The 25561-nt window shown below is 34.7% G+C and overlaps 1 protein-coding gene across 6 annotated transcripts in view; it reads right to left on the minus strand.

Annotated features, from left to right (window-relative positions):
- The window catches only part of Tcerg1 (transcription elongation regulator 1), a 65242-nt gene that overhangs the window by 35457 nt on the left and 4224 nt on the right, over positions 1-25561 (minus strand). For 4 of the 6 annotated variants that reach the window (XR_006855196.2, XM_046460100.2, XM_046460099.2 and 1 more), the window contains exons 2-9: positions 21530-21755; positions 18821-18973; positions 17173-17590; positions 12327-12569; positions 7919-7981; positions 6642-6842; positions 5842-5954; positions 4500-4588 (exon numbers count right to left, since the gene is read on the minus strand). Coding sequence is in view for 5 of the 6 variants with exons in the window: in XM_046460100.2 (XP_046316056.1) it covers positions 4500-4588; positions 5842-5954; positions 6642-6842; positions 7919-7981; positions 12327-12569; positions 17173-17590; positions 18821-18973; positions 21530-21755 (1506 nt within the window). In the remaining variant the exon portion in view is untranslated. The remainder of the gene's footprint in view (positions 1-4499; positions 4589-5841; positions 5955-6641; positions 6843-7918; positions 7982-12326; positions 12570-17172; positions 17591-18820; positions 18974-21529; positions 21756-25561) is intronic. The other 2 variants (XM_046460102.2, XM_046460101.2) reach the window with 1 other exon arrangement.

Raw genomic sequence — 25561 nt, forward strand, 5'->3', positions numbered from 1 at the left:
TGTGCAATCTAAAGTACATAGGAATGAAATGTATGATGTCTACAATTTTCAATACATCTGTAAAACAAGATTGAGAGATGCACTAAGGGATGGATATATAAGTAATTACACAAATATGGCAAAATATTAACCTACAGAATCTAGATGGTTCATCCATGTGCACTTAGAATTATTTAAATGTCAGTATCAAATTTTTCATAATAAAATACTGTGAGAACACTATAGAAACAAACAAAAACTATAGAAGTACACAGGAAAGAAAAAATTATATGCCACTCTTGTAAACACAAAATCGACTTAAATTCAGAGATAAAATTGTTAACTTAAGCTGGGCATGGTGGTACATGCCTGTAATCCCAGCAATTTGGGAGGCTGAGGCAGTTGGATTGGAAGTTCAAGACCAGCCTCAGCAATTTACCAAGAGCCTAACCAGGGGCTGGGGATGTGGCTCAAGCGGTAGCACGCTCGCCTGGCATGCGTGTGGCCCGGGTTCGATCCTCAGCACCACATACAAACAAAGATGTGTGTCCGCCGAGAACTAAAAAATAAATATTAAAAAATTCTCTCTCTCTCTCTCTCAAAAAAAAAAAAAAAAAAAAAAAGAGCCTAACCAACTTAACAAGACCCTGTCTCAAAATAAAAATAAGAAATGGTGGGGATGTGGCTCAGTGGCAAAGCACCCATATTCAATCCACAGTATAAACAGTATTAAAAAAAAAAAAGAATTTTTTTTAAGTTAAAACCCAGATAAAGCATGGCAAATACAGGTAGTCATTATTATATGCACAGAACTACTAAAAGCTGAAACTTGCACAATCTTAATAATCAATGTAAAAAAAATTATAATTTGTGTCCTTTAAAAACATTTATCAAGAGCAAGAAACAGGAGCTTATGTCTTGAGAGAAAAGGTAATACCTTCCTTTGTCTACATGGTGCCCATAGCTATGAAAACAAGAAAACATTGATTTCATGTTCTGATTCTCCTAGTCACTGTGCTGGCTGCTTCCTCAAACAGACTTCGGCCTCCAGATTTCCCTGATTTACAGGATGGGAAATCAATGGACAAGGCCACATGGAATACAGGGATTCAGTCCTGATGCCTCCTGGTCTGGAATTTCTTAGCAATTCAGGAAGTACTTTAGCATGCAAATTACTAGTTTAGGGCAGTTTTTATTTTTTAGCAATTCAGGAAACTGGAGGATTGGCATTTCAAGGCCAGCTTCTATCCTATTGAGATAGGATAGCAAGATCCTATCTCAAAATTTAAAATAGAGATGGAGCTGGTAGGTCAGTGGTAGAGTACATGCCTAGCACACGTGAGTTCCAGGGTTCAATTCTTAATACTGAAAAAAAATTTTTTTGCTGTTGTTCAACAAATAGCTGAATACTTAGCACTGTGCCAGCACTGTGCTTCAAACTAAATTCAAAACATTTTAGTCAACAGGCAGCAGTCCTAGATTCCACGGACCTTGTGTATTAGCAAAGGAAACAACTGTTAAAAGAAAAAAGTCACAAATATATCAATATAAATTGGAATAACAGGAGCTAAAGATGTAGCTCAGTGGTAGAGTACTTGCCTAGTATGCACAAAACCCCAGATTTGATCCTGAATATTGCAAAGAGATAAGCAAAGAAATAAAAACATTTCTCAAAAAACATTAAAAATTCTAAGAACCAGAAACTGTAAAGTTTAACCAATCCCAGAAAATACAAAATTATTAATTTTCAAAAACCTGTTAAGCAAAGATCATAAAATATCAGGAAAGAAATTCCAGTAAAGGTAAGGGAACCATGAAAATTCAAGTTTTACCTTTAGTTCCTTAACTTATCTCCAAGAAACAATAATCTGAAAAGCAACATTTGAAGGTATCAAGAGACAAAAAGTTTTATTTAGCTTAAAGTTAGCACTTCATCTATTTTATGAGAAAAAGAACATTATGAAAATAAGGAATTCAAATTATACTTCCTTCATTAATAACTTGGAGAGTAATTCATTTGAACAATTATCTTTCATACATTCAGATGGACTGAAAAAGCACCAGTGACATATGCTTGTATCTTTACAGTGGTAAAGATAATTCCCTAACACAGACACCAAACCTAAAAGCTATAAATAAAGAGACCAATTTGACCTTATAAAAAGTGTGTGTGGTTCTGGGGACTGAACTTAGGGCCTTGTATATGCCAGGCAAGCACTCTACCACTGAGCTATCTCCTAGTCCCAAAATATAAAATTTATACAGGACAAGATACCAAAACAAAAAGACAACACAACGAGAGAAACTACAACACGTGTAAAAGTCAGCTTTATTCAGGTACCTCAGCAGCCAAGTAGGATGTTTTTATAGCCCTATAACAGAATCATGCCCCAGTGAGCCAAAACAGAAAAGTATCAGCCTACCTAAGGCTAAAGGGACCCAGAAGCCAGAGAGACAGAGAGAGATATCAGGTAGAATTACAAAGCACCAAATGTTAAGAGCAGTAGAAACACTCTAAGACAGACTTGTAAAGCTTCAGAAGATTTTCCAAATTATAACAATTTGGGGTTGAACTGGAGTAGATAGATGGTCACTACAAGACCTCACTCAATTGTCAGAAAAACAATGAGAAACTAACTCAAAGAAGAGTGCAAAAACCAGACTAGATCAAGAGACCTCATACATAAATTACAGCTGTTCCAGAACAGTAAAAAGAAACAGATGAAGAAAAGCAAGAATCATACATACAACCTCTAAAAAAATTTAGCTACCTGAGGATAGACCCATATCTGAAAATAAACTGAGGAAGGTTAGCGTTGATTATTGGCCTTTCATGTACATATTGGAATACAGAAATCACAATTCTGGAATATGTGCTTTGAATACAGACTATTTTCAGAACTCTGATTTGGAATCAGATACATACTTTCCATAATTATTTTTTAAACAAGCTTAATTTTGAAGTCAGTGGAGTAACTATATAGAAGACAACTAAGCCAAGTGTCTTAAAGACACAACAATTTGGCTGCATATCCCTCTAGAAATGGCCTACACATAAAAATAACTAGGAAAAAAGTTTAACCTATCTTCAGCAATTGTATTAAACAATAGTATTGGTACTGAAACTCTGTATATCATATGAGAAATGCAAATGAATAATTATGTTATTAGCGCCACTGAGAAATAGATTCCATGCTGACTTCTCACAAAAAGAAAACAGGATTCCTTGGAGAAATGGCCGACTCTAGGTCTAAGACAGGAAATAATACAATAAGCCTAGAACAGCTTATCTAAGAAAGAAAGGAAAATATAAATATAAGACAGAATTTTAACAAAAATGCTCAGGAGCCAGCTTTAAGAAAACCAAAAACAACTGATCATCAATAAGGATAACAACTTCAATGAACAGGAATGGATAGGAATGTATAATATATATTTAAACCTATGAATACTCAAATTAACTCATTACTTTGTAAACTGGCAAATCCTTTCTTTCCTGTACAGTCTTTACCTCCAAGTAATCAATATTGATGAGAAGAAATACTTTCTAAGTATTTCAGTTAATAAATGAAAAGAGAATAACAGAAATACATTGCAACTTTCAGCCCTTAATGATTTATAGGAACTAAGTCAGGATTCTTCATCCTTGCACTATTGACATTTTGGGCCAAATAATTATTTCTCATGGGGAACTTTCCTGGGCATGGTAGGATGTTTAGAAGCATCTCAGCCTCTACTTACTAGATGTTTATTAATAATCTCAAAGTTGTGACAAACAAAAATGTCCCCAGACATTCCCAAATGTCTTGGTTGAAAACCACTAATTCCCTCAAAGTGCATCTAGTTGTCATCATCAATGGTTGCTAACATCACACAAACACCCCCCCCACCCACACACACACACACGCGCCCCCCCCCCCCAAAACCTACTAGATACATTTTGAGGGAATTAATCTTGCCTAAAAGAGTGAACCTCAACCTGATCACACAGCTCTAAATCTGCTAGCTAGTTCAAATGAAATTCAGGAATGGAAGACCTTCTTGAATAATAATAGTAGAACCCAGGACATCGCAGGACATTAATTTTTAAAAATCCATACTTTGGGACACTATAGGAAAAATAAAACTAAAAAGACATAACTAACCATAAAAACTATAAGGACATAACTAAACTATAAAAATTATAAAAAGATATAACTTTACTTAGTTCTTTAAATGTAATTATAAAAGGGCTGGTGATATAGCTCAAAGTATTCAGGATTTCTCAACAGTGGCTCAAGTATATAAATTATAAACATTAATGAAGAGTACCATGAAATGAGAAAAACACTTATAGCAACTAAATTTGGGGTTTAAACACCCCAAGTGTAACAAACAAGGACCAAAATATTCACTCAATGAAAACATATTTGACATATGCTTTTTTAAAAAGTATCTTTTCTTCCTAAAGAAAAAAATTAAACAAGCACAATTTTTAAAAAACAGAATAAAACAACTCATTAATTAAGCTAAATACACACCATGGAGTACCAGGAATAGGAGTAGTAGCTACTGGTTTTGCCTTCTGGGCAGCCTTTTCTTCTTCAGTCATCTCCTCTTCTTTGGGCTCCTAAGGGAAATTATATTATTCATATTTAATTAATAACATGAAAAAATACAAAAGTCAGTTATTACTGCAAATATCACTAACTGTAAAGTCTATTGCTGGAACTGAGAGGGAAATCCTGAATACGAATTCCTAAAATAATTGTAAATCTTTGCTCCACCAAAAGAGCTGAATATTATAATAGTAAAACTTAATAGCCATGTGCTTAGGAGCAGAAATGGAAAACTACAGTATACAAATCAAAGAAGACCTATTCATTTGAGGTTGTTTCTTATTTCTGCTACCTTTCCTATTACTGAAACATGACTACTATTGGCCCCCTCACCAAATAAAGGAAGCTTACACAAAACAGACCTCTTAGTGTTAGAAAGGGATCATTTCACACTTAGACACAAGAGTAGGGAGGACAGAAAATATAATCCCTCAACATTCCCTAAATATGAGGTCGTGCTTTTTAAAAAATTTGTTGGTGTAATTCATACACATATAAAAACCTAATTTATCGTTTTCATTCCCCAGTACTTCCCCAACCCTTCCCTCCTCCTCACTCCTCTTATCCCTTTCTGCCCTAATGGTCTCCCTTCTTTCATGGTATTCACTCCCCCCACTTTTATTTTGTCTGTTTTTTCCCCTTGAACTTCCAAATGAGAAATAAAATGATAATTTTCTTTCTCAGACTTATTTCACTCAAAATTACGACCTTCAGTTCCACCCATTTTTCTGCAAATGATTTAAATTTTATTCTTCTTTATGGGTGAATAAAATACTATATTTTTGATACGTATGTACATACACCACATTTTTTAATCCAATGAAGTTGTACTACTAACTTGAACATGTATCAGTCTGCAAGTCAGGAGACAAGAGCTCAAGTCCAAGCTCTGGCCTAAGACCTACTCTTTTCTCTTGGCCTCAGTTCAGTATAAAAAAATAATGTAATGACACTTTTAAAGGAAAAAAAAATGAGTTAAAAATTTCAAAGAACTCTAAAATTTCAGAGCTCAAACTTATATTTTTTTTTAATATTTATTTTTAGATGTAGATGGACAACACAATGGCTTTATTTTTATGTGGTGCTGAGGATCGAACCCGGGTCCCGCCCGTGATAGGCGAGAGCTCTACTGCTGAGCCACAGTCCCAGCCCTAGAGCTCAAACTTATAGTAATTATTTAAGTATATACCAAACAGATATTCAGTTACATGTAAATTGTACCAATCAATGAAGGATGGCTACCAGATTAGCAGGTACCAGATACCTCCTTTATCTCCTTCAGGGGCTCTTCTTTAGGATCCTCCTCCTCTGTCTCCATTGGCAGAGGTTCTTCAGAGGGCTCTTTGATTGGCTCTTTAATCTTCTCTTCTAATTTTTCTGTTAAACAATTAATGGCAAAGGTTTTTATGTAACTTTTAAAGAATCTGCAGAAAATAAACAGTTGTGATATTCTTCTTCTAGTTGTTAACCATTAAGATAAAATATTCCTCTTCATAATATCATTGATTTGAACACAATGCAATCAAGAAACACCTTAAAGATCTACTGACTTCAAAGGAATACATAGTCTTTCAGGTCATTTATATATCATTGGTAGTCATCATATCATCATATATTTTGCTGAAAGGGATAAGATACTAAGGTATTGAGAACAGAAATAGGGTCTTATGATACAGTAAATTGCATCTTCTACACCTAAGATTCCAAAAGCCCGAGTTCTGCTTTTTATAATACACACATTCCTTCCTGATCAATTTTATCAATCTCAATAAGGACAATACAACTATACAATTCCTGACAAAAGAAAAATATGCACGTGGGTATGTGTATAATGTATATATCATTATATACATTAATTTCTCCAGATAGAAAAACTGATGGCAAACACGTAAGTAGAAGAAATGGCTTTTTAAATAGAATATATTAATCAATTCCGAAGAAATAAAAATCCCATAATTATGTATCCGGTGTGTTAAAAATGATTCATTTCAGAATTTCAAACAGTATACTCATTTATACTCATTATAGCTCATACTATGTCATAAATCATTAAAACAATTATACCTTTTTCCTTTAGTTCTTGGGGTTTTTCCCAGGTTGATTCTAATGTTCTGTTGTTATAATAATATGTTTTCCCATCTGCTGTTTTATATTCAGTCCATTCAGAAACTGCTGTTGCTCCAGCTAAGGTAGCAGGTGAAGCTGCAATAGCAACCTGGGGGTGTATCATGGGTACAATAGGAGGGGCCATTCCTGGCAATACACCTAAAAAAAGAATAATAAAAAATTAGATCCAAAGTATTAAATTGGAATACAAAATAACACTCTAAAATAGGAGCTAAATCTTTCTATTAAATATTAATAAGTGAATGGATCAGTTAGAGCAAATATATATATAAAAAGGTGACTCAAATATCACTCAATTCCCTGGGTTTTTAGTTCCAATACCAAAATTCAACATGGAAATTCAACCTAAGTACCTTAAGAACAGTCAGAAATTTGGGACTCCTCTATGATAGAAATCTTAACATAAATCATAAAAATCATGGTACATGTGAATAGAAATATATTTTTGTAAAGATAATTTCTCAAATGCTAATTAAATTATAACATTTACTGTACATGTTTCCTGAGGCAAAATATTGCCTACTTTTAAAATACTTAATAGTATAATAATTTTGTTTTAAAGTAAATGATTGAATTTTATCAAATCCAAATGATTAAGTCAGTTATCTCTGTACAACATCAGTTTGTTCTTTTCCTAGAAGCAGCTATTTTTTAAAAGACAAACAAGATTTATGTTTTTACCAGATAGTTAAATAAACTAATACTATATGAAATAAAATACTATTAAAATAAGGACACATGAAAACAAAATTGGGGGGAAATTCTTAAATCTAAGTTTCAGATAATTATGTTACTTCAATAAATTTTATACTATACACACAAATATCCACACACATATACTCACTAGCATGCAAGCATAATCACATCACTTTACACATGGAAATGATTTTTTTATATTTAACTTAAAAACATACATCAAAAATAAAGTTAAATGTTATGAATATGAGAATGAAGTTGTTTACACTTATTACATAAATTAAGATATAAAGTGATCTGACCTTATTTGCTTTTGTGAACCAAAGATGCTAATACTACAGGCAATCGGGAAAATTAAGTGTTGGCCAAATATGACAACTGCATTTATACTACTCATTAAAAAGAAAAATATAAAAAAATCCACTCACTTGGGCAAAAATAAATAAAAGGATAAACAACAACATTCACTACCATGCCAACTTACAGACAAAACAAACTAAGATGGTTTTAAAAATTACCGGTCTTGGTGGTAGCGACTGTCTTTACATACGGGCAGCTGACTATTTGCATCATTGCTACACCTGTAAAATGGATAAGCAAGCACAGGTTGGAAAGCTGCCATGGTATGTCAGCTACCACTGGGAATCAGGGAAATAATTTACCACTATAATTTAGAATGCTCTTTCCAATGAAAAAGACCAAGGATGGGGTAAAATTTCTTTTGTTTGACATTTTGTGGGAAGTGGTGTCATATTTAATGATTCTAACTATAAATTACAACATCAATTACCTACCAGCCCTGATAATATCTGAAGAAGTCTCAGAGGTTAAGTTCAACAACAATAAAAAGCCCCTTCATTACATATACGTAACAAATTCTCATGTGGGACATTTTGCCACAGGACATCAAGTCCATGCTACTCTTGCTTAGATGCCAAAGAAAGGCAAATGCAGCATGACACTAACAAGAAAGACACTTTCTCTGTGCTGCTAAGTTGAAACTATATGCAGAAGCTGAAGGATTTATAGCATAACTATGCAGAAGTAGAAAAGAAGTAAGAAAAAACTAAGGACAAAAAGGAGTGGGTGGCATAGGAAGAAAATAAGGTTTGAAATGGATCCAAATATTCCACTGCAAATAATAGTTCAAATAAAAGGCAAAGATGAAGGATAGCAGCATTCAACTAATGACAAAATATCCATGTTTAGTGCCTGCTCCATGGAATTACAACAGCTTGGAACACTGAGGAGGCAGGATGAAACTAAGAAACATCCAGCACCTTTACTATTACTAATAACCATATGGGCTGATGGCTGCAGAAACCTGTAACATTTAGGCTGGCTAAAGAAATACTACTTGCATTAAAGAATGGAAATCATGTACATTTCTGATAAGACTACGGACTCATTATGATGCATTACAATGATAAGGTAATTAAAGCAAAAGCTGGAAAACTAAAACCGATTAAGGAAAATTCAAAATAAAATGAGAGATTTAAGAAAAAGACTGAAGGCTTAAGATTATAGGGGAAAGAACCTTTAATATTTTTTTAACTGAAAAAAAACTAAACTTAGTTTGGTACCCATGAAAATTAAAAATAACAAACAACTACTTTCCCCAGGACAGGAAAAGAAATCTTTTCTAGTTCAGAGTTAAACCCGTTTGTAAACAATGTAACTATGTTCACACACACACACACACAAAAATACTGCCAGCATTTGAAAACTGCCTTTAATTTTAATTATTATTTTAGATAAAGAATATTAGAGCTAAACTCTCATTACCTCTTATACTAAAATAAAAACACTGGATAATAAAAGCAAACTGAGTAAAGTTATAACTTTATTTTCCCTAGTGTTAAAAGAAAGCAATTGAAAAATTCATTTGCTTAAGGAAGTTATAACCTGTGTTAAGTTTAAATTAGTATAAACACTGCCATCTACAGGACCACAAAACCCATTAAACAGGCACTAGAAACTCAATTCTTTGAATATATTCTTATTCTCATCAAAGGATGTTCTCTGAAACTATCCTCCAAAAAATAATTTTAACTTTGTAACAGATGAAAACCAAATAAATTCATATTTAGATTTACATGCCATTGCTAAATATCAACAGGCCAACAAAGAACTCCTCCATTTAACTATCAACATAAAGATCATGCTGAAAAATCATACATATTTCTCCTCATGGCTAACATGATAAACTTATAGCTTTCTCTCAATGTATTACATACATAGCATGAATACTCACAAAATAACCACACATTTAAATATCTAACTTTTTTAAAGAGAGCACTTATCCAATTTTCCTACAACTTTGTCCTCAAATTATGCTCTAATCTGCAAATTAGAAAATTTTCATTTAACACTTTAGATAATTATGTCAAAGATAGCAAGTTTCTTAAAATTCCAAATATGATTTTAGTTTGAAAAGTAGAAATCCTGTAATCCCAATTCAATTTACTATTCCCAAATTCTACCTTCTATTCCTATACTTCACCTAACTCTTCTACTCCTTCTTTTCATCATGTTTGATTTTCCCAAAATCATCCTCATTAGAGCCAGATAATAGCAACAGAATAGAATTCAAATAGAATTTAGGGCTCCAAAATAAATTTCATACAAGTCTCTCCTGTTCTTCTTAATATTTAAAAGAAATAAAGAGGGGAAAATAGAAAAGAAGTGTACAAAAAACCCAAAAATCTGGCAAGGAAAAAAGTTAAGTCCTCTTTTTCACTAAAGTACCTTTACTTGTAGTACTGAATTAAAAAGGAAAATGCAACCAGGCATGGTGGCGCATGCCTGTAATCCCAGAAGCTCAGGAGGCTGAGACAGGAGGATCGAGTTCAAATCCAGTCTCAGCAAAAGTCAGGCACTAAGCAACTCAGGGAGACTATGTCTCTAAATAAAATACAAATTACAGCTGGGGATACTGCTTAGTGGTTGAGTGCCCCTGAGTTCAATCTCCAGTACCAAAAAAAAAAAAAAGGGAAAATGAGAAAAATAAACTAATATCAGTGTCATTTTCTAAAAGATACTGACTAGCAAACTCTCCAAAGAGTCTTGGTATCTTTGATAAAATCTTTAAAAACTATCCAATTCAAGCTTTCTTACAATTGACCTACAAAATTTCATTAACAACTGCCAGTTATGCCTTTTGGTGCCAAATATCACACATATCACCAAATTTGGGTCAGCCAAATGGTCACTACTATGTTTCCTAAATTTTTAAATGATGGGCAAGGCTCCTGGGAAAAACACGTTACATCAAACTGCAGCTATAGCTGGAAGGGTATTATTATGACAGTTTCACTTTCTGCAGAAATTAATTTTGCTATTCTGTACCTTTCACCCTCTGGTCCTCTAGAGCAACACAAAATTTTCTTTTTCAGGTGATCACCTTTCAAAATACTTCAGCAGCATTATGATGCTACCTTTCAGTCTTCTCTCTACAGATTTAACAACCCAGCTCCTTCAGATCTGATCTTGACATAGTCCTTAACCCTAAAGCAGGTCAAGATTTCAAAAAGAGGTTATGACAAATGCCAAGCTATTCTTCATTATATCACTTAGTTTCCTACAAAAATTATATCCAGAGGAAAGTAATAGCTGCTTGTCTTAAATTTAACTTAGAAAACAAATAATCCTAGTATTAGAGAAAACATTTTTTACTTTCATCTAATTTTAATGAGCTGAGTTTCTTAACTATCACATACAGCACATTTAATTATCTAAAATTACATTAATAATGTGTAAAAAATTTTTCTATCAAATAAAAAAAGACATTAATTGTTAAAATTTTAGTTCCTTTCTTGCCAAGGTATATTATCTGGAAGTATCATTTTCAGAGTGATCACAAGGAAAAAGACAACTGAACAACAGTGAAGATTGTGTGCAATTCTAACAAATAGCTATATATCACAGCTATTTTTACATAGAAACTAGTGCAACGAAGTGGAAAAATAAACTGACAGACTGGGAACCAGGTTCTATTCATCTTTGCTACAAACTAACCCCATAAACTTTACCTCTTTAAGGTATATTTTCAATTAAAATACAAGAAGAATGAATCATGGCTCAAGGATCAAATAAACCCATTTGACAACAGCTAATGCACTCAAATAAAATTCCCAATACTATCTATTTCCAACACTAAAACTACCCACTACCTATAGGAAGAATTCTACTCCACAATCTTTGAATTCATTCTCTAGTTTAAATAATTCCTCATAAGACAATAAAACATGCAAATTCGCCATAACATTCTAAATGATGCATGTTGTACTTTACTTCACAAATGTTACTAGGAACTTTCTGGTTTGTTCTATGAATTTAAGTTTAGTGACTCATATTTTCTTCCCAGCATAACATAACTATTAAGATCTTGGTATCTAGAACTGCAGGGCACAGGGTCAAATTCCAATACCATCACTTATTAGCTATGTGACCTTGGACAAATAATTTAAACTGTCCGTGTACCTACCTCTTAGATGGTTGTGAAATGAAAGAAATTTAATGCATAAAAAGTGCTTAGAACAGTGTACTGTATATAAAGCATTCAACTTGTGTTGGCTATTATGACTGGTGACTTCTCAATTTCACATACTCAATTCCTTAAAAATATTGCATTTAGTACATATTTACATGAGAAGATGATCATTTTAAATTCACTGCAGCTATTATACAAAGTGTAGCTTTAAATGTGACTCTAATTTTAAGACATGTAAACAACAACAACAACAACAAAAAATGACATTTACCAAAACTTAAAAAGAGAAATATTGCAGTTAGCCATGAATCTTTCAAAAACATTTCACACAGGTGAGATTCAAGGCAAATTTCAAATGCAACAGACACATGAGAACAAACTAACTGACAATATGAAAACAGAGCTGGAAAGACTATTGTAATCTGTTGGTTTACCTGGAAGTGGAATTGGCATGCCAGGAAGGGGAACACGAAACGGAGGTACCATTACTGGTGGAAAAGCAGGTATTGCTGCTGCTGGCTGAGGTACTGAATGAGGAACAGCAGGAGGTAACGTCTGGGGATGCGGCTGGGGAACAGTTTGCACAGGTGTGGCTGTAGGAGCAGGAGTTGAAACACTAACTGTAGGCGTGGCAACAGAAACAGCAGAACTTGGGGTCTGATCTTGTGTTGTGGGTGCTGATAAAAGACAAAACAAAAAAATGTATCACTCCTTCATAAACCATTTTACTATATTCATTCATCATTCATTCATTCACTAAGTATTTAAGGAACCATTCCATGCACTGTAAGAAATTTGTCAAAAAGTCTCGGTCTTCCAAGAAGCTTGAAAATAGTAAAATGAAATATTAAAAAAAAAAAAGTGAATGGGATAAACATATAGGGCTATAAATCAAGACCCAAAGATCACACCTCTAACTGTGGAGAGGGTACAGAAAATTTTATAGTGGGATGATGAGCCTTGAAAGATTCAAGATTTCAATAAGGAAAAGGAATGGAAGGGAAAAAATAAGCAAGTAACAGGATTTTGAGTAGAAGCAAAGAGTAGAGAGCAATAGGAAATGTTCCAAAAATTGAAGGTAAACAGTCAACTAAGTAAAATATTTGGCATATCAACACAACTAGTGAGTTATGGCTGGAAAGGTAAGCCAGAGGCAGATAGTATAAAGCCTTGAACAGAAGGCTAGGAATAGTCTGCATTTTGCTTGGGGAGAACTCATATACAGAAATTATCTAGAAAAACACACATTGATATACATTAATAGTAATTACCTCTGTGCATGCCTTTCTCTTTTTTTTTTTTTTTTGGTGGTACTGAGTACTGAACCCAGGACCTCGCACATGCTAAGCAAGCACTCTACCAAAGAGCTACATCCCTAGCCCTTTTTATTTCATTTTGAGGCAGGGTCTCACTAAGTTGCCCAGGCTGGCCTCAAACTTACCATCCTCCTTCCTCAGCCTCCCAAGTAGCTGGGATTACAGGCATGTACAACCATGCCCAGCTAACGTTTAACTATGTATACCTTCTTAGAGTTTGAAATTTTTATTAAGAATGCATTCTCATGTTGTATGACTTCCCAAAATATTTATGAGGAAGAAAGACTAAAGGATTCTGTGTGGAACACTAATAATCAATGTTCATTTGATGAATAAACCTAGCAGATGCACAGGGAGAAAAGGCAGAACAGCAGTGGGAAAAACAATTACATTATTAGACTTCTCCAAGCAAGGAAGAACAGGGAAAAAAAGATATTCAAATAACTAATGACTGACTGGATATGAACATCCCAAATAACTAATGACTGACTAGATAAAAAACAACTCAGGCTTCTCCTCTATCATTTCAAAATTCTTCTAAAAAACATTTTTTTCTTAAGTTCAGGTTTGGGCTATGGTTCTATAGCTCTATGGTAGAACACTTGCCTAGCATATATGAGGTCCTGGGTTCAATCCCCAGCACAACCAAAAAAATAAAAGTTCAGGTTTCCAACACCAGGAGAATGTGAAATTCAGGATAATTTGAGTTTTGCTAATACATTGTTTTTAATTATCAAAAATAAAACACCACATTCCTAGTAGTCACATAAAATTAAACTGACCAAAAAAATAAAATCCAAATTTCATTCTTTTTTTTAAAAAACAAGTTTCAGGGCTGAGTCTGTGGCTCAGTGGCAGAGCGCTTGCCTTGCACAGGTGAAGCACTGGGTTCGATCCTCAGCCCCACATAAAAATAAAAGATAGTGTCCATGTACAACTAAAAAACTATTTAAAATTAAGTTTCAGTTCTCACATATTACAAAATATTTTTGTTATTTATTCATAGCTGTCTCATTTCAAAATAAAACTCACTTGGTAATTCACTAGTAGCAAACAGCTTATCTTTTTCTTGATGTAAAGAAAAGAAAGTGTCAAACTATCTGTGTTAGTCTGAGGATGAACTTATCAAATTAAATGGTGGGGGGGGGGATAGTGCTTTGCCAATCTTTATATGTCTTTAATTATAGGCGAAAGCACACTGCTCAATAAAAACCACCCAATAATCCAACTGACAACAAAATCTGTCAGTATCTTTTTCTAGTTTCTAAAAATTAAAAACTCACTTAGGCTGGGAAGATGTGAGCAATTTCATACTTGTTAATAAGGGACTCACCTTGGCTAAATAGACAGCAGGGCCAAACAAGTATCTTCAGGGGCCCAGGAATGAATTGTTGGTCTAGCATAGACCTAGCCTTAGGGTACAGTATCATATTAATATAATTTTATAACAGTGTGAAAATACAAATTACATGCAACATTTGCCCAGTCCCATACATACAACACTTAGCATTTGTAATATACTATAATGGCTAATAATATATTTAGATATTCTTCTCAAATTCCCTGAGAAGTAGATCATGATGAGTTTTCATAAATTTACACAAAATGAACTTATGCCCAATAGGGATTAAAACTTATTCTTAATTTTTAGTCCCACCTACACATACATATCTACACTGTAGTAAGTCTTAAGATATCATAACAACATTCAGATCATTACTAAAAGTATGATCCAAAGTACTACCACCAGAAAAATAAAGTTAGTTCATACAGGAATCAATTTCAAGTACAAAGGATCACCAATAAGGATGGCAAAAAGTATTTACTCAGGGCATTCCTCTTATTTTCCAGTACAGGATATTCTTATTTTATTAGTGGTAATGAGTCATAAAAGGAAAAGGGTAAAAGCAATTAAAGAATTAAATGGGAAACTGGGAGAATGATACCTAAGACTAGGGAATAAATTCCTACTGACTCCACTTGTTAAGATAATTAAATAAAGTTCTACAACTCCAAAAATACTATTAACTCAATCTCAGATTTTTAACAAAAAAAGACAAGTGACTGACTATATATAACAGATGAAAAAATACTAAGACTAGTATGATAACACTTTAAGATACTGAACCAAGTGAAACAAAATTAAAAGATAACCAGGAATACTCAGAGAGACAACAACAAAACTGATGTTTAAAAATAGTAAAAAGAACATTTCAATGTTTTGTTCTCAGTGACTGGCCTCTTAGTCACTGAAGGGCAGTGTGAAAAAATAGCAAGTGGCATTTTTAATAGAATAGTTGATTATCCCAAAGATAGCTATGAGCTTATCGATATAGTACTGATAAAGAAATGGAATACACAGAGGATGATTAAAATATCTGTAAAACCACCTCCCTTAAAAACAGAATAAAGTACTAATATTTCTCCTTCCAAAGAAGGCAGGGAAGAAAATTTAAGCAACAAAGAACCTCCATATCGAACTACATTGCTTTTATCAATACCCTTTCTCCCATTACCACCACAGGTACTCCATAAACACTGGCAGTTTTCTGCCTTGCCACATTGGTTTTAGAGGCATGAAGCCTATAAAAAAGTAAGAACCCTCAACCAGTTAGTTAGTACAACTGTTATACTTCCATATTCATCTTAACTACAAAAGAAAACAAACTTATATGCATTATTTACATTATTTAGGCTATCTAAAAATTATTAAAGTAGGGTCTGTAAAAACTGTCTCTATATTACATGTATCTTACTTTTTCAGCTATTTCTTATACCCATAAAATAAATTCAAAGTTGAACCCACTATCATTAAATTTCTCTCATGTACATTATTTGACACACTAAAATAATTCCAAAGTCCCTGAAACTATCAGGCGGAAAAGCTTTTAAAATTCTTATTCATTATCCAGATAGTAAATTAAAACAAATTACAATCACCCCATTAGGAAAGCTATGTATCTTCAGTGTAATATCAAAACAATAATCAAATCAATAAAATCATTAAATATTTTGGGCTCAATTTCAGCCTGCCGAGTGAAGAGCAACATCAATACACAAAAATAAACAAATAAATTCATCCCTCTCTCCTTGAAATCTTCTTCTATTTATAGACCCTTACCTTTTCACCTGTTTTTGGAAAAAGATCTAATTGTGGGGCCTCGATGACTTTGTACTTTATACTTGAAAATTCTATTGCTTTTCTCTCTACATCCCATTCTAGGATCTACCACTGCCCTAAGAGATTTTTAAAAAGTTCCTAAGAAGTTTCTCCTAGCACAGAAAAATCTTTCAAAGCACTGCATTTATACAGGCTTCCTAATGCTTGTCTTATCCATTTGCCTGGTTTTTAGGACCCCTTTGTGATTAGTCTACTAATTATTATACACTATCTCACCTCAGAAGTTGTCAAACAATCCCATACATCGCGATATCCTCATTTCTTGACCTTTGTTCATACTGTTCCTACTGAAAATTCTTTCCTTACTTGTGAATCCTACCCCACATTCTCCTTAATAAACTTCAATACCCATCTAGGACACACACGCTTCTCTCCATTTCTCTCCAAGTCTTACATCTTTTACTTTCACCATATAATTCTGCACATCACTGTTTCACATGTATTATTCCTGACCCCACAATTAGAAGAGGTGGATACTCTATAAGGTCATAAATCAAGGCTTAGATTTATTTTGCAAACCCTACAGTACCTGCCATTAGTGTTAACCAAGTTGAACAGTTAACTGCACTTCTGCAGTTTAACTTCATAAACTGAACAAAGCAAATAATTTCTCCTACTAATGAAAATTCCGTTTTTCTCTAACCCAGAAGTTTTACTGTCAAAAATGTGTTTTAAATAACATCAAGAATAATACTACAAACACTAGGATCACTGCAGAATACAATTCCTACTTGTTTATTTTTCTAGCCCCTAAATATAAACACATGCTAGGCAGGTACTCACTTGATACTGTCTGCACAACTGAAGTGGCAGTTGTTGTGGTTGAAGTGGTAGAGGATGGGGTGGATGATGATGTTGAAGTGGATACTGCAGGTGCAGGGCTACTGGTTGTAGGGGTAGAAGCTCCTACTGCTTGTGCTTGCACTTGTGCTTGCACTTGTGCCTGGGCCTGCGCCTGAGCCTGGGCCTGCGCCTGAGCCTGGGCCTGGGCTTGAGCCTGCGCCTGTGCCTGAGCCTGAGCCTGGGCCTGGGCCTGCGCCTGAGCCTGGGCCTGGGCTTGTGCTTGCGCCTGGGCCTGGGCCTGAGCCTGAACCTGTGCTTGGGCTGCAAGCATAGGCGTCAGTTCTGATTGCTGAATAACCTTAACTCCATCTGGTTTGGTCCATGCAGATTCACGTGTCCGAGCATTATAATAATAAACCTGCAGAAGAAGCAAAAATCACCTGTAACACAGAATCAACCAACTACTATTAAAAATGATAATGCATATGTTGTCTTAAAAAGTACTTAAAAATAACTTATAAAAGAGAAACTACATCAAAATAGATTATCCATATTTTATTGGACTATAGTAATCCCCAATTTGCTCTAACAAGTATATTGTATTCTTAACACATATGCACACACAAAAAGAAAACAACATTATATTTTGGACAGAATGTTAACAAGGCTGGCCTGAGACTACGATCCTTTCGAAGTTAGCCACTGGCTAGGATCTGGAAATTTGGATTTTTAAGAGGATCACCACCATTTCCTTACTAATAGTAATGTCTCAATGCACCTAAACTGTTTATGCAAATGATGCAGTTTTTGCTGAACATCTGCTCTCTTTCTGGTAGTCTGGAATTTGGATATGTGCTAGGCAAATGGCATATACGTAACCAGACCCCAGTGGAAACCCCCAGTGAGGATTGCTAGGCTCAAGTAAGCTCAGGAAACACGTAACACATGCTGTCATCATTACATGCTACAGAAAATTAAGCACATCCTATTATTGATTCCTCTGGGAGAAGACTCTTAGAAGTTTGTACCCGATTCCCTTCATACTTTGCCTCATACATTTTTTTCCTTTTGCTAGTTCTGCTTTGTATCCTTTCACTGTAATCAGTCTTAGCTATAAGTACAATTTTATGATGAACCCTGCTAGCCATAACTAAAACTGGGAATGGTCTTCAGAACCTGTGATCATTTAGAATACAAGTTTCCAGAATCACAGGTCAATGTATGTGAGTACTCCATGCAATCTTTTAACTGCACAGAAGTCCAATCCAGTTACTTTTCCAGGAGTTCTACCAAAAACCTGCTTAACTAAGGCTCATTCTTGTTTTTAGTACCAGGATTGAACCCAAAGGTGCTTAGCCATTTAAGCCACAACCAACCCCAGCACCCCTGCCCCACCTTTTTTTTTTTTTGAGACAGGGTCTCACTAAGCTGTTTAGGACCTGCTAAGATACTGAGGCTGGCTTTGAACTTGCTATCCTCCTGCCTCAGCCTTCTGAACTGGTGGGATTACAGATATGTGTCATGGCACCTGGCTCAGGCTCATTCTTGATTGACAAAGATACCATAATTGATCTCAATCTGCCAGAACTCAAAGTTTTATTCTCTCATCACCATGGATATAATGAGTTACATGTATTTTATAATTTACCTTCCCATCTGGAGTTTTATTTTCAACCCATATCTCCTCAGTAGGAGGCAATGCTGGAGTACCAGGAGCAGTCACAGGAGGCATTCCTGGTGGAAACATCATACCCGGAGGAGGAGGCATGGTTCCCATGGGTGGAGGCATGAAAGGTGGTCTCTGTTAATTCACAAGAATGGTTACATTCACTTGTAATTACCCTATTTCTTTCAAATTATTACTGACTTGTATCCCAAAGGTAAAACACTATAAGAGAAAATAGTTTTACAGTCCATTCAAGTACATTCATCTACTATGTAAGTAAAGTTTCTGTAATAAAAATAATTACTAAACAGGAAGAAAGAAATACATCAAAATACTAACATTAGTCAACTCTGGGTTACAGCACTATGGATGAACTTTGTGTCATTTATACCTTCTGTTTTTCAAACATTGGGCACTAGAATACTTTTAGAAGAAAAAAATTCATTTTTATATTGTCTTAATATCTCACAATAGATATTAACCATAAGAGAATCATTACTTCACAAAATAACATAGAAATAACCAAAAAAGAAAAATCATATATATCTAACCCTTTATTCTCTTTTCCTACAAGAAAAAAAAATTAGCTAAGAAAATATTCACTATATCTTATTTTTCATATAATAATAATAAAAACTCATCAAGATGTGAATCATATCAGTTAAGTTTTAAAAATATAGTAAAAAGTTTTACCAATCTTTCAAGTTTTTTTTTTTTTTTTTTTCTTTTTTGAGGGTGCGAGTATTGAACCTAAGGCTTCAAGTGCACTACACCACTAAATTACACTCCCAGCTTCCTACTGTCCTTTCTAGGGAAAAATCAGAATTCAATTCAAGATATAGCACATAATCTTTAATTTAACAGAGCTACTATTGATTCAACAATACCTCAGAAAATTCTTTATCATTTTTCAATAACTATTGACATAATGCAAGATCCCAAACCAAACAATTTAACTGTAACTGCTGTATCTTACTAACACTGAAAAGTTGCCTTTTTTTTTTTTTTTAACATATATACCTAATTTCTTTGATACAAGAACCCTTCAAAGAGAAGTTTTCATTGTGCAAACTTAAAAATATAATGAATACTGGGCTTGACATTTTAAAGACAGATTCTAAACAAGGATTAAAAAAACTTTGGTGATTTATAAGTAATAATGAAATTCAATTGTCCAAAGCACTTTAAGCTGGAAAATGGAATTGAAACTACTCTAGTGTTAATTTATATTCATTCTCCTAAAAACATTTTCTTTCTTATGCTCATTTTTGTTGGATTCCGTTTCATGTCCATCAAGCATCAGCACACAGACCCATGTTACATAAAATATCTACCCCAAATATGCCTCTTGCACCCTTACCTATAATTCACTTGGATTTAATGTAAAATTATCCATTAAGACCAAGAAAACCATCACTACGTCAAAGAAAATTCCATCACAACATTTGATATATTTCCATTAGGGGGTTATACTAGCCCATTACATTTTACAATATTCCACAAGTTTAACACTTAAATGAACAAATAAAAGAAGTTCACATGTAATAAGTTTTTACAGTCACTAGCTCAAAAAGCTTTGTTTGTTTACTTTTTGGTGGGGGGAACGTACGGGGAATTAAATTCAGGGGCACTTGACTACTGAGCAATATCCCCAGCCCTATTTTGTATTTTATTTAGAGACAGAGTCCCACTGAGTTGCTTAGAACCTCACTTTTGCTGAAGCTGGCTTTAAACTCAAGATCCTCCCGGGTCAGCCTCCTGAGGTGCTGGGATTACAGGCATGTGCCACCACACCCAGCAAAAAGCTTTATCTTTTGCTAATTTTGAAGCAAATACAAAACCACATCACTTAAAAGGAACATCATTCTTTTTTCCAATTTTTAGTATAGTTCATTCTTGATTATCTAAGCTAATGGAAAGCAGATAACAACCTAAATTTACTTGGTTTCAGAAACATGTAGCTAAACTAATAAAACATAAACACATACTCAAAAAAGAATATAGTCCCCAAAACAGACATTTGAGAGTTAATACTTTCATGACCTCAACTCAGACAACAAATAAGCGTAGATACACTAAAGAAGGATATAAACCTCAGGTTAAAATACCACAAAAGTTTTCATCTAAACAAATTCCATAATAAATCTTTTTCTAAAATACCTATAAAAAATTTTTCTTTTTAAGGGGAAAGAAAAAAATATTCAAATATTGTGCTTACAAAATGTTTGTTGTCACTTTCTAGATTCTATCCTAGGCATCATTTCTAAGCAGAATAATTACTTAGGAATATTCATATACACACACGCACTTTTATATTTACTGGCAATATAAATCATTGAAAATAAGTTTTCTCTACTCAGTATCTCAAGATTTCAACCTTCATGTCCCATAAAGAAGACAGACTATTAAAAACAATGCACAAAGCTATTAAAGATAGATAAGAACTATCCTACTCAATCCTAGAGTTGTATGTATACTTTTCTATCACCACCTAAATTCCGGTTCTAAATGTCTACACTATTTACTGCTACCACAATTTTAAGAGCAACATGTTAATATATGGATGGCTCTTGTAGGTTCCCTTTTCCTATAAACTGAAACTAGTTAAAAATGCAAGTTTTTAAGGCAAAAATCTGCACATAAATATTGATACCAATGCCAACAAAAAATGACAACTTCTATATTCCTTACCTGAAGGTGTGGAGGGCCCATAGGTGGAGGTATCCCTCCTGGAGGAGGCATTGGTGGCATATTAGGATCAAAAGGAGGACGTCCAAAAGGGGGCCGAGGTGGTGGAGGAGGGCCTCGCATCATACCAAAAGGAGGAGGAGGTCGCATGAGAGGTGGTGGGCCTCGCATCACTGCATTTGGTGGGGGAGCAGGGCCTCGGAACCTCAAGGCCTGCTGTTGAGCCATCCTGGGTAAGAGAGCAATAAATAAAATTTTAAACCTCAAAATCACTAAGAGTAGCCACTGACTTCTAATTAAATCAAATTTACAAGGTAAGTGAAGTTGGAAAACCATCATTTTGCAACCTTCACGTTAAAAACCAGATCAGTAAGAATAACCCTCAGGGTGCAAAATTTAGGAGAAAATTTGAATGAGGGAGGCATTTAAATGGTCTTAAAACTGTCTCCCCACATAAGGTATAGTCACAAGGTAGGATGAAAAAGCACTATATAATAGAAAAATTGGGCAATACCTTGATAGGATGATCAATATATCATCTAAGAAGGAAAGATGAATAATGTGTAACTGAGGACACATCACTTATTCCAGCTAAGAATACATAATCTTAATCTAATAATGAACAAATAGTAAACAAACACAAAATGAGGAATGGTCTATTAAAGGGGAGGAATGTTCTTCAGAATGTCAATGTTATACAGAAAAGACAAAGGAAGGCTTTGGAAATGTTCCAGATTAAAGAAGGCTAAAGAGACATGATAACACAACACTAACCACAGACTGGATTCTATACTAAAGGGAAGAAATACTATAAAGGACGTTATTACATCAATTGACAATAAAATATCATTGTTAATTTATAAGTTCATAACTGGGCTATATTTATGTAAAAGAATATCTCTATTTTTTTACATTTTTAGTTGTAGATGGCATAATACCTTTATTTTATGTATATTTCTGTGATGCTGAAGATCAAACCCTGTGCCTCATACATGCTAGGCAAGTGTTTTACCACTGAGCTACAACCCCAGCCCAGAATATCTCTATTCTTATAAAATACATGCTGAAGTAGTTGGAGATAAAAAGCCAGAAAATATTATTACAAAGTTTTTAAAGGAGGGATAGAAGAGTTAGCTTAAGAAATCACTGGTCTTCTCTATTTAAAGGGAAAGCCTTTCCCTGCACTGCATCCTGACCTATGCTCCACTCTACCTAAATACCCTAGTATTTTCTCCATGGCATTCAAGCAAATAGATAATATCATAAATGACAGCATTATCTATCCCCACCACCACCAGTGCTTTAAAACAAATAAACATCATTAACACTTCAAAGTGCTAAATATGTGCCAGGGACAGTGCTCTAAACTCTTTTCAAATATTAAGTCATTTAATCATAACAATCCTATGAGACGGATAATATTACTAAATTCATCTTACAGATGAGGAACTAGGGTATAGAGAAGTGAAATAACGTGCCTAAGGTAACAAAGGTGGGTCAGTGGCAAAACCAATATTCACACAAAGACAAGCAGCTCTTAAACACCATGGTGTCATGTAAGCCTTTCCAGAGTGGGAATTCTGTTCACTCTTATATCCCCAGCAGTTAGGTTTGGACAAAATGCAATGAATGTTTGTTGCACAAACCAAAAAATACATAGGTGATATTGTACCCAAGCTTCATTATAAGTAGGGTATGCTGAATCTCATAATAAATTATTTTTACTACAGTCAGGCATGGGCACATGCCCAGAATCCCACATATTCAGAAGGTTGAGGCAGGAGGATTTCAAATCTGATGACAGCCTGGCAACACTATGAGAACCTGTCTCAATCTGCCATAGTCAATTCAGTGAGCTTCCCAGTAGCTACTGTAAATCTCTACATTATACATGCAGTCTACACTTAAGTTCCCAAAAGAAGATTAACATTACATTCTTCATGTATACTTGAAAATAATCATTTTATATTCTCTCCTCATCAGGCTGAGTTTTGTACAACTTTCCTACATTTTTCAACCCTTTGCTTATGGTTTTCGTTTGACCTTTCTCTAAATTTTCCATACCACAGTTCAGTTCTGACATACAGAAAAACTGCTAATGAAGAACCAATTTATCTTCTAGAAGAATAGGATTGTAAACAAACCCAGAACTACTATACCAAACATATTTAAACAAATTTGCAAATGATCCTAATGCTCCAAATGTTGGAAAGCTTGAGTCAAAAATAGTGACTGTAAAATATGGATTGTATCAGAATAACCAGGTCATTTTCAAAATATATGCACCTCCAAAAGATAGCCACTGTTACTTAAGGAATGTCTTAACCTTTAGGACAGAAAAAAGTTCATCACCAAGGAAAGATATTGTTTCAGACTTGAGTTAATAATATACCTTAATCTTGGATTTCCTTTCAGTCTGCCTCTCGTCTCTAAAAAAACCAAAAAACAACAACAACAAAAAAAAAACCCAAAAACTACAATATTTATTTCTTTAGAATTTCATACTTCCTGCTAATAGCTTAAAGCTTTTAGGTTCTAAAATTAAGAAAAAGTCATAGCCTTTTGTTATCAGGCTAATTACATAATTTGAGTCAAATTTCCTCAGATGTAAATGAATAAGGAATAGAAGTAAAACCTACCTCATATTCCTGCTCACTGAAATAATCTGTTAAACATTTAGGATAGTATTCAATAAAACTACTTCAACTACCATTACTTTCATTTCCCCACAAAAACCTAATAGTGTTTTACCCATAAAGAGTACTTACTTCTTTGACTAGATGGCTTTCAAAAGTCTGCCACTAAAATGGTGACAAAATTCTCATAATTTCCTCCTTCAACAGCCTAAAGTTGCCATTTTCTGATGTCAGTTATGTGTAGAAAATGTGTTGAGTTCTTTATATACTCTGCTTTATCACAACCACCTCACCAGAACCTGCTGTGAGGATTAAACATACTAATAAAAGTACTTGAAACAGCAACTAAAACTAAGTGCTACATAATACTAGGTACTATTACTGCTGCAATAATATCAGTACAGTAATAGTACTGGTTAAGTGTCAAATAGCATGAATTTTAGTAACTTAACTATAAATTATCAGGCCCTGTATTAACCTGGCCCTTGTCAACCTTTCCACAAATTCCAGTCTTCCTGATCATCAAATACTTTCAATTTGTTAGGGTCTGTAAATGGGGGCCAACAGAGGTGAGGCAAAGAACCTCACCCCACCTCCCTCATTGGTGCATAGGCCTATCCACAAGTATGGCTGTATGCTGGACCGGTAGTCAGTGACAGGTATGATCCAATTGCAGTGGTACCAACCTAAGACAGGAGGCTGACGCCTTGAGGTCAGCTCATCTGATGACGGGTAAGGGCCACATGTAGTATTGCACAGCCTAACAGGCATGGTCCCTAAGCCACATGCTTGGTGCTTAATTAAATAGAAGGGGGGAGATGCTGAGAGCCATAGCCAAGTAGGAATGACACATGGCATTTTTGGTTGAAAGGTGATGCCAGCAAGCCATTGAGATGATAATGATTATGTTAAGATGTGCATTCAATTGGAGATTAGACCCCTGCTACTTTGGAGCTCTCACAGGACTCAGGAGAGTTCCCATTGGTTGGGAAAGTGCAGTAGGAGGGAATTCCGGAGGAGGGATTTCCAGTTGGGATAGTGTGTCCTGGGAGAAGGCCACGTGCCTGGCATTCGCGGGAGTTTTGGAAATAAAGTTTGTTCCTGCTTGAGTGGCTCGTGATTTTGTGCCCAGCCAGACTGCAGCATTTGGTGGCCCGTACGGGAAGCCCCGGGACACTCGGGGGTAAGTTGACGAGATAGGACGGGAACAAATCTGCTCGTCCCTAGGCAGATAAAGAGAGAGGAAAAATGGCCATTTTGAGAAAACGGAGAAGACTGATACAGTATGTTTGTGTCTTGTTTTGTCTTGAAATGTTGTATTGTCTTTGTGATGAAAATATGGAAGGGGTGTTAAGTAAATTACTAAGGGAAGAAGGCACCCCAGTGGAACCAAGAACAG

This window comes from Marmota monax, unplaced genomic scaffold (genome assembly GCF_021218885.2).
Source record: "Marmota monax isolate L192 unplaced genomic scaffold, Marmota_monax_Labrador192_F-V1.1 WCK01_AAM20220418_F8-fsc00006, whole genome shotgun sequence".
Classification (NCBI taxonomy): domain Eukaryota; kingdom Metazoa; phylum Chordata; class Mammalia; order Rodentia; family Sciuridae; genus Marmota; species Marmota monax.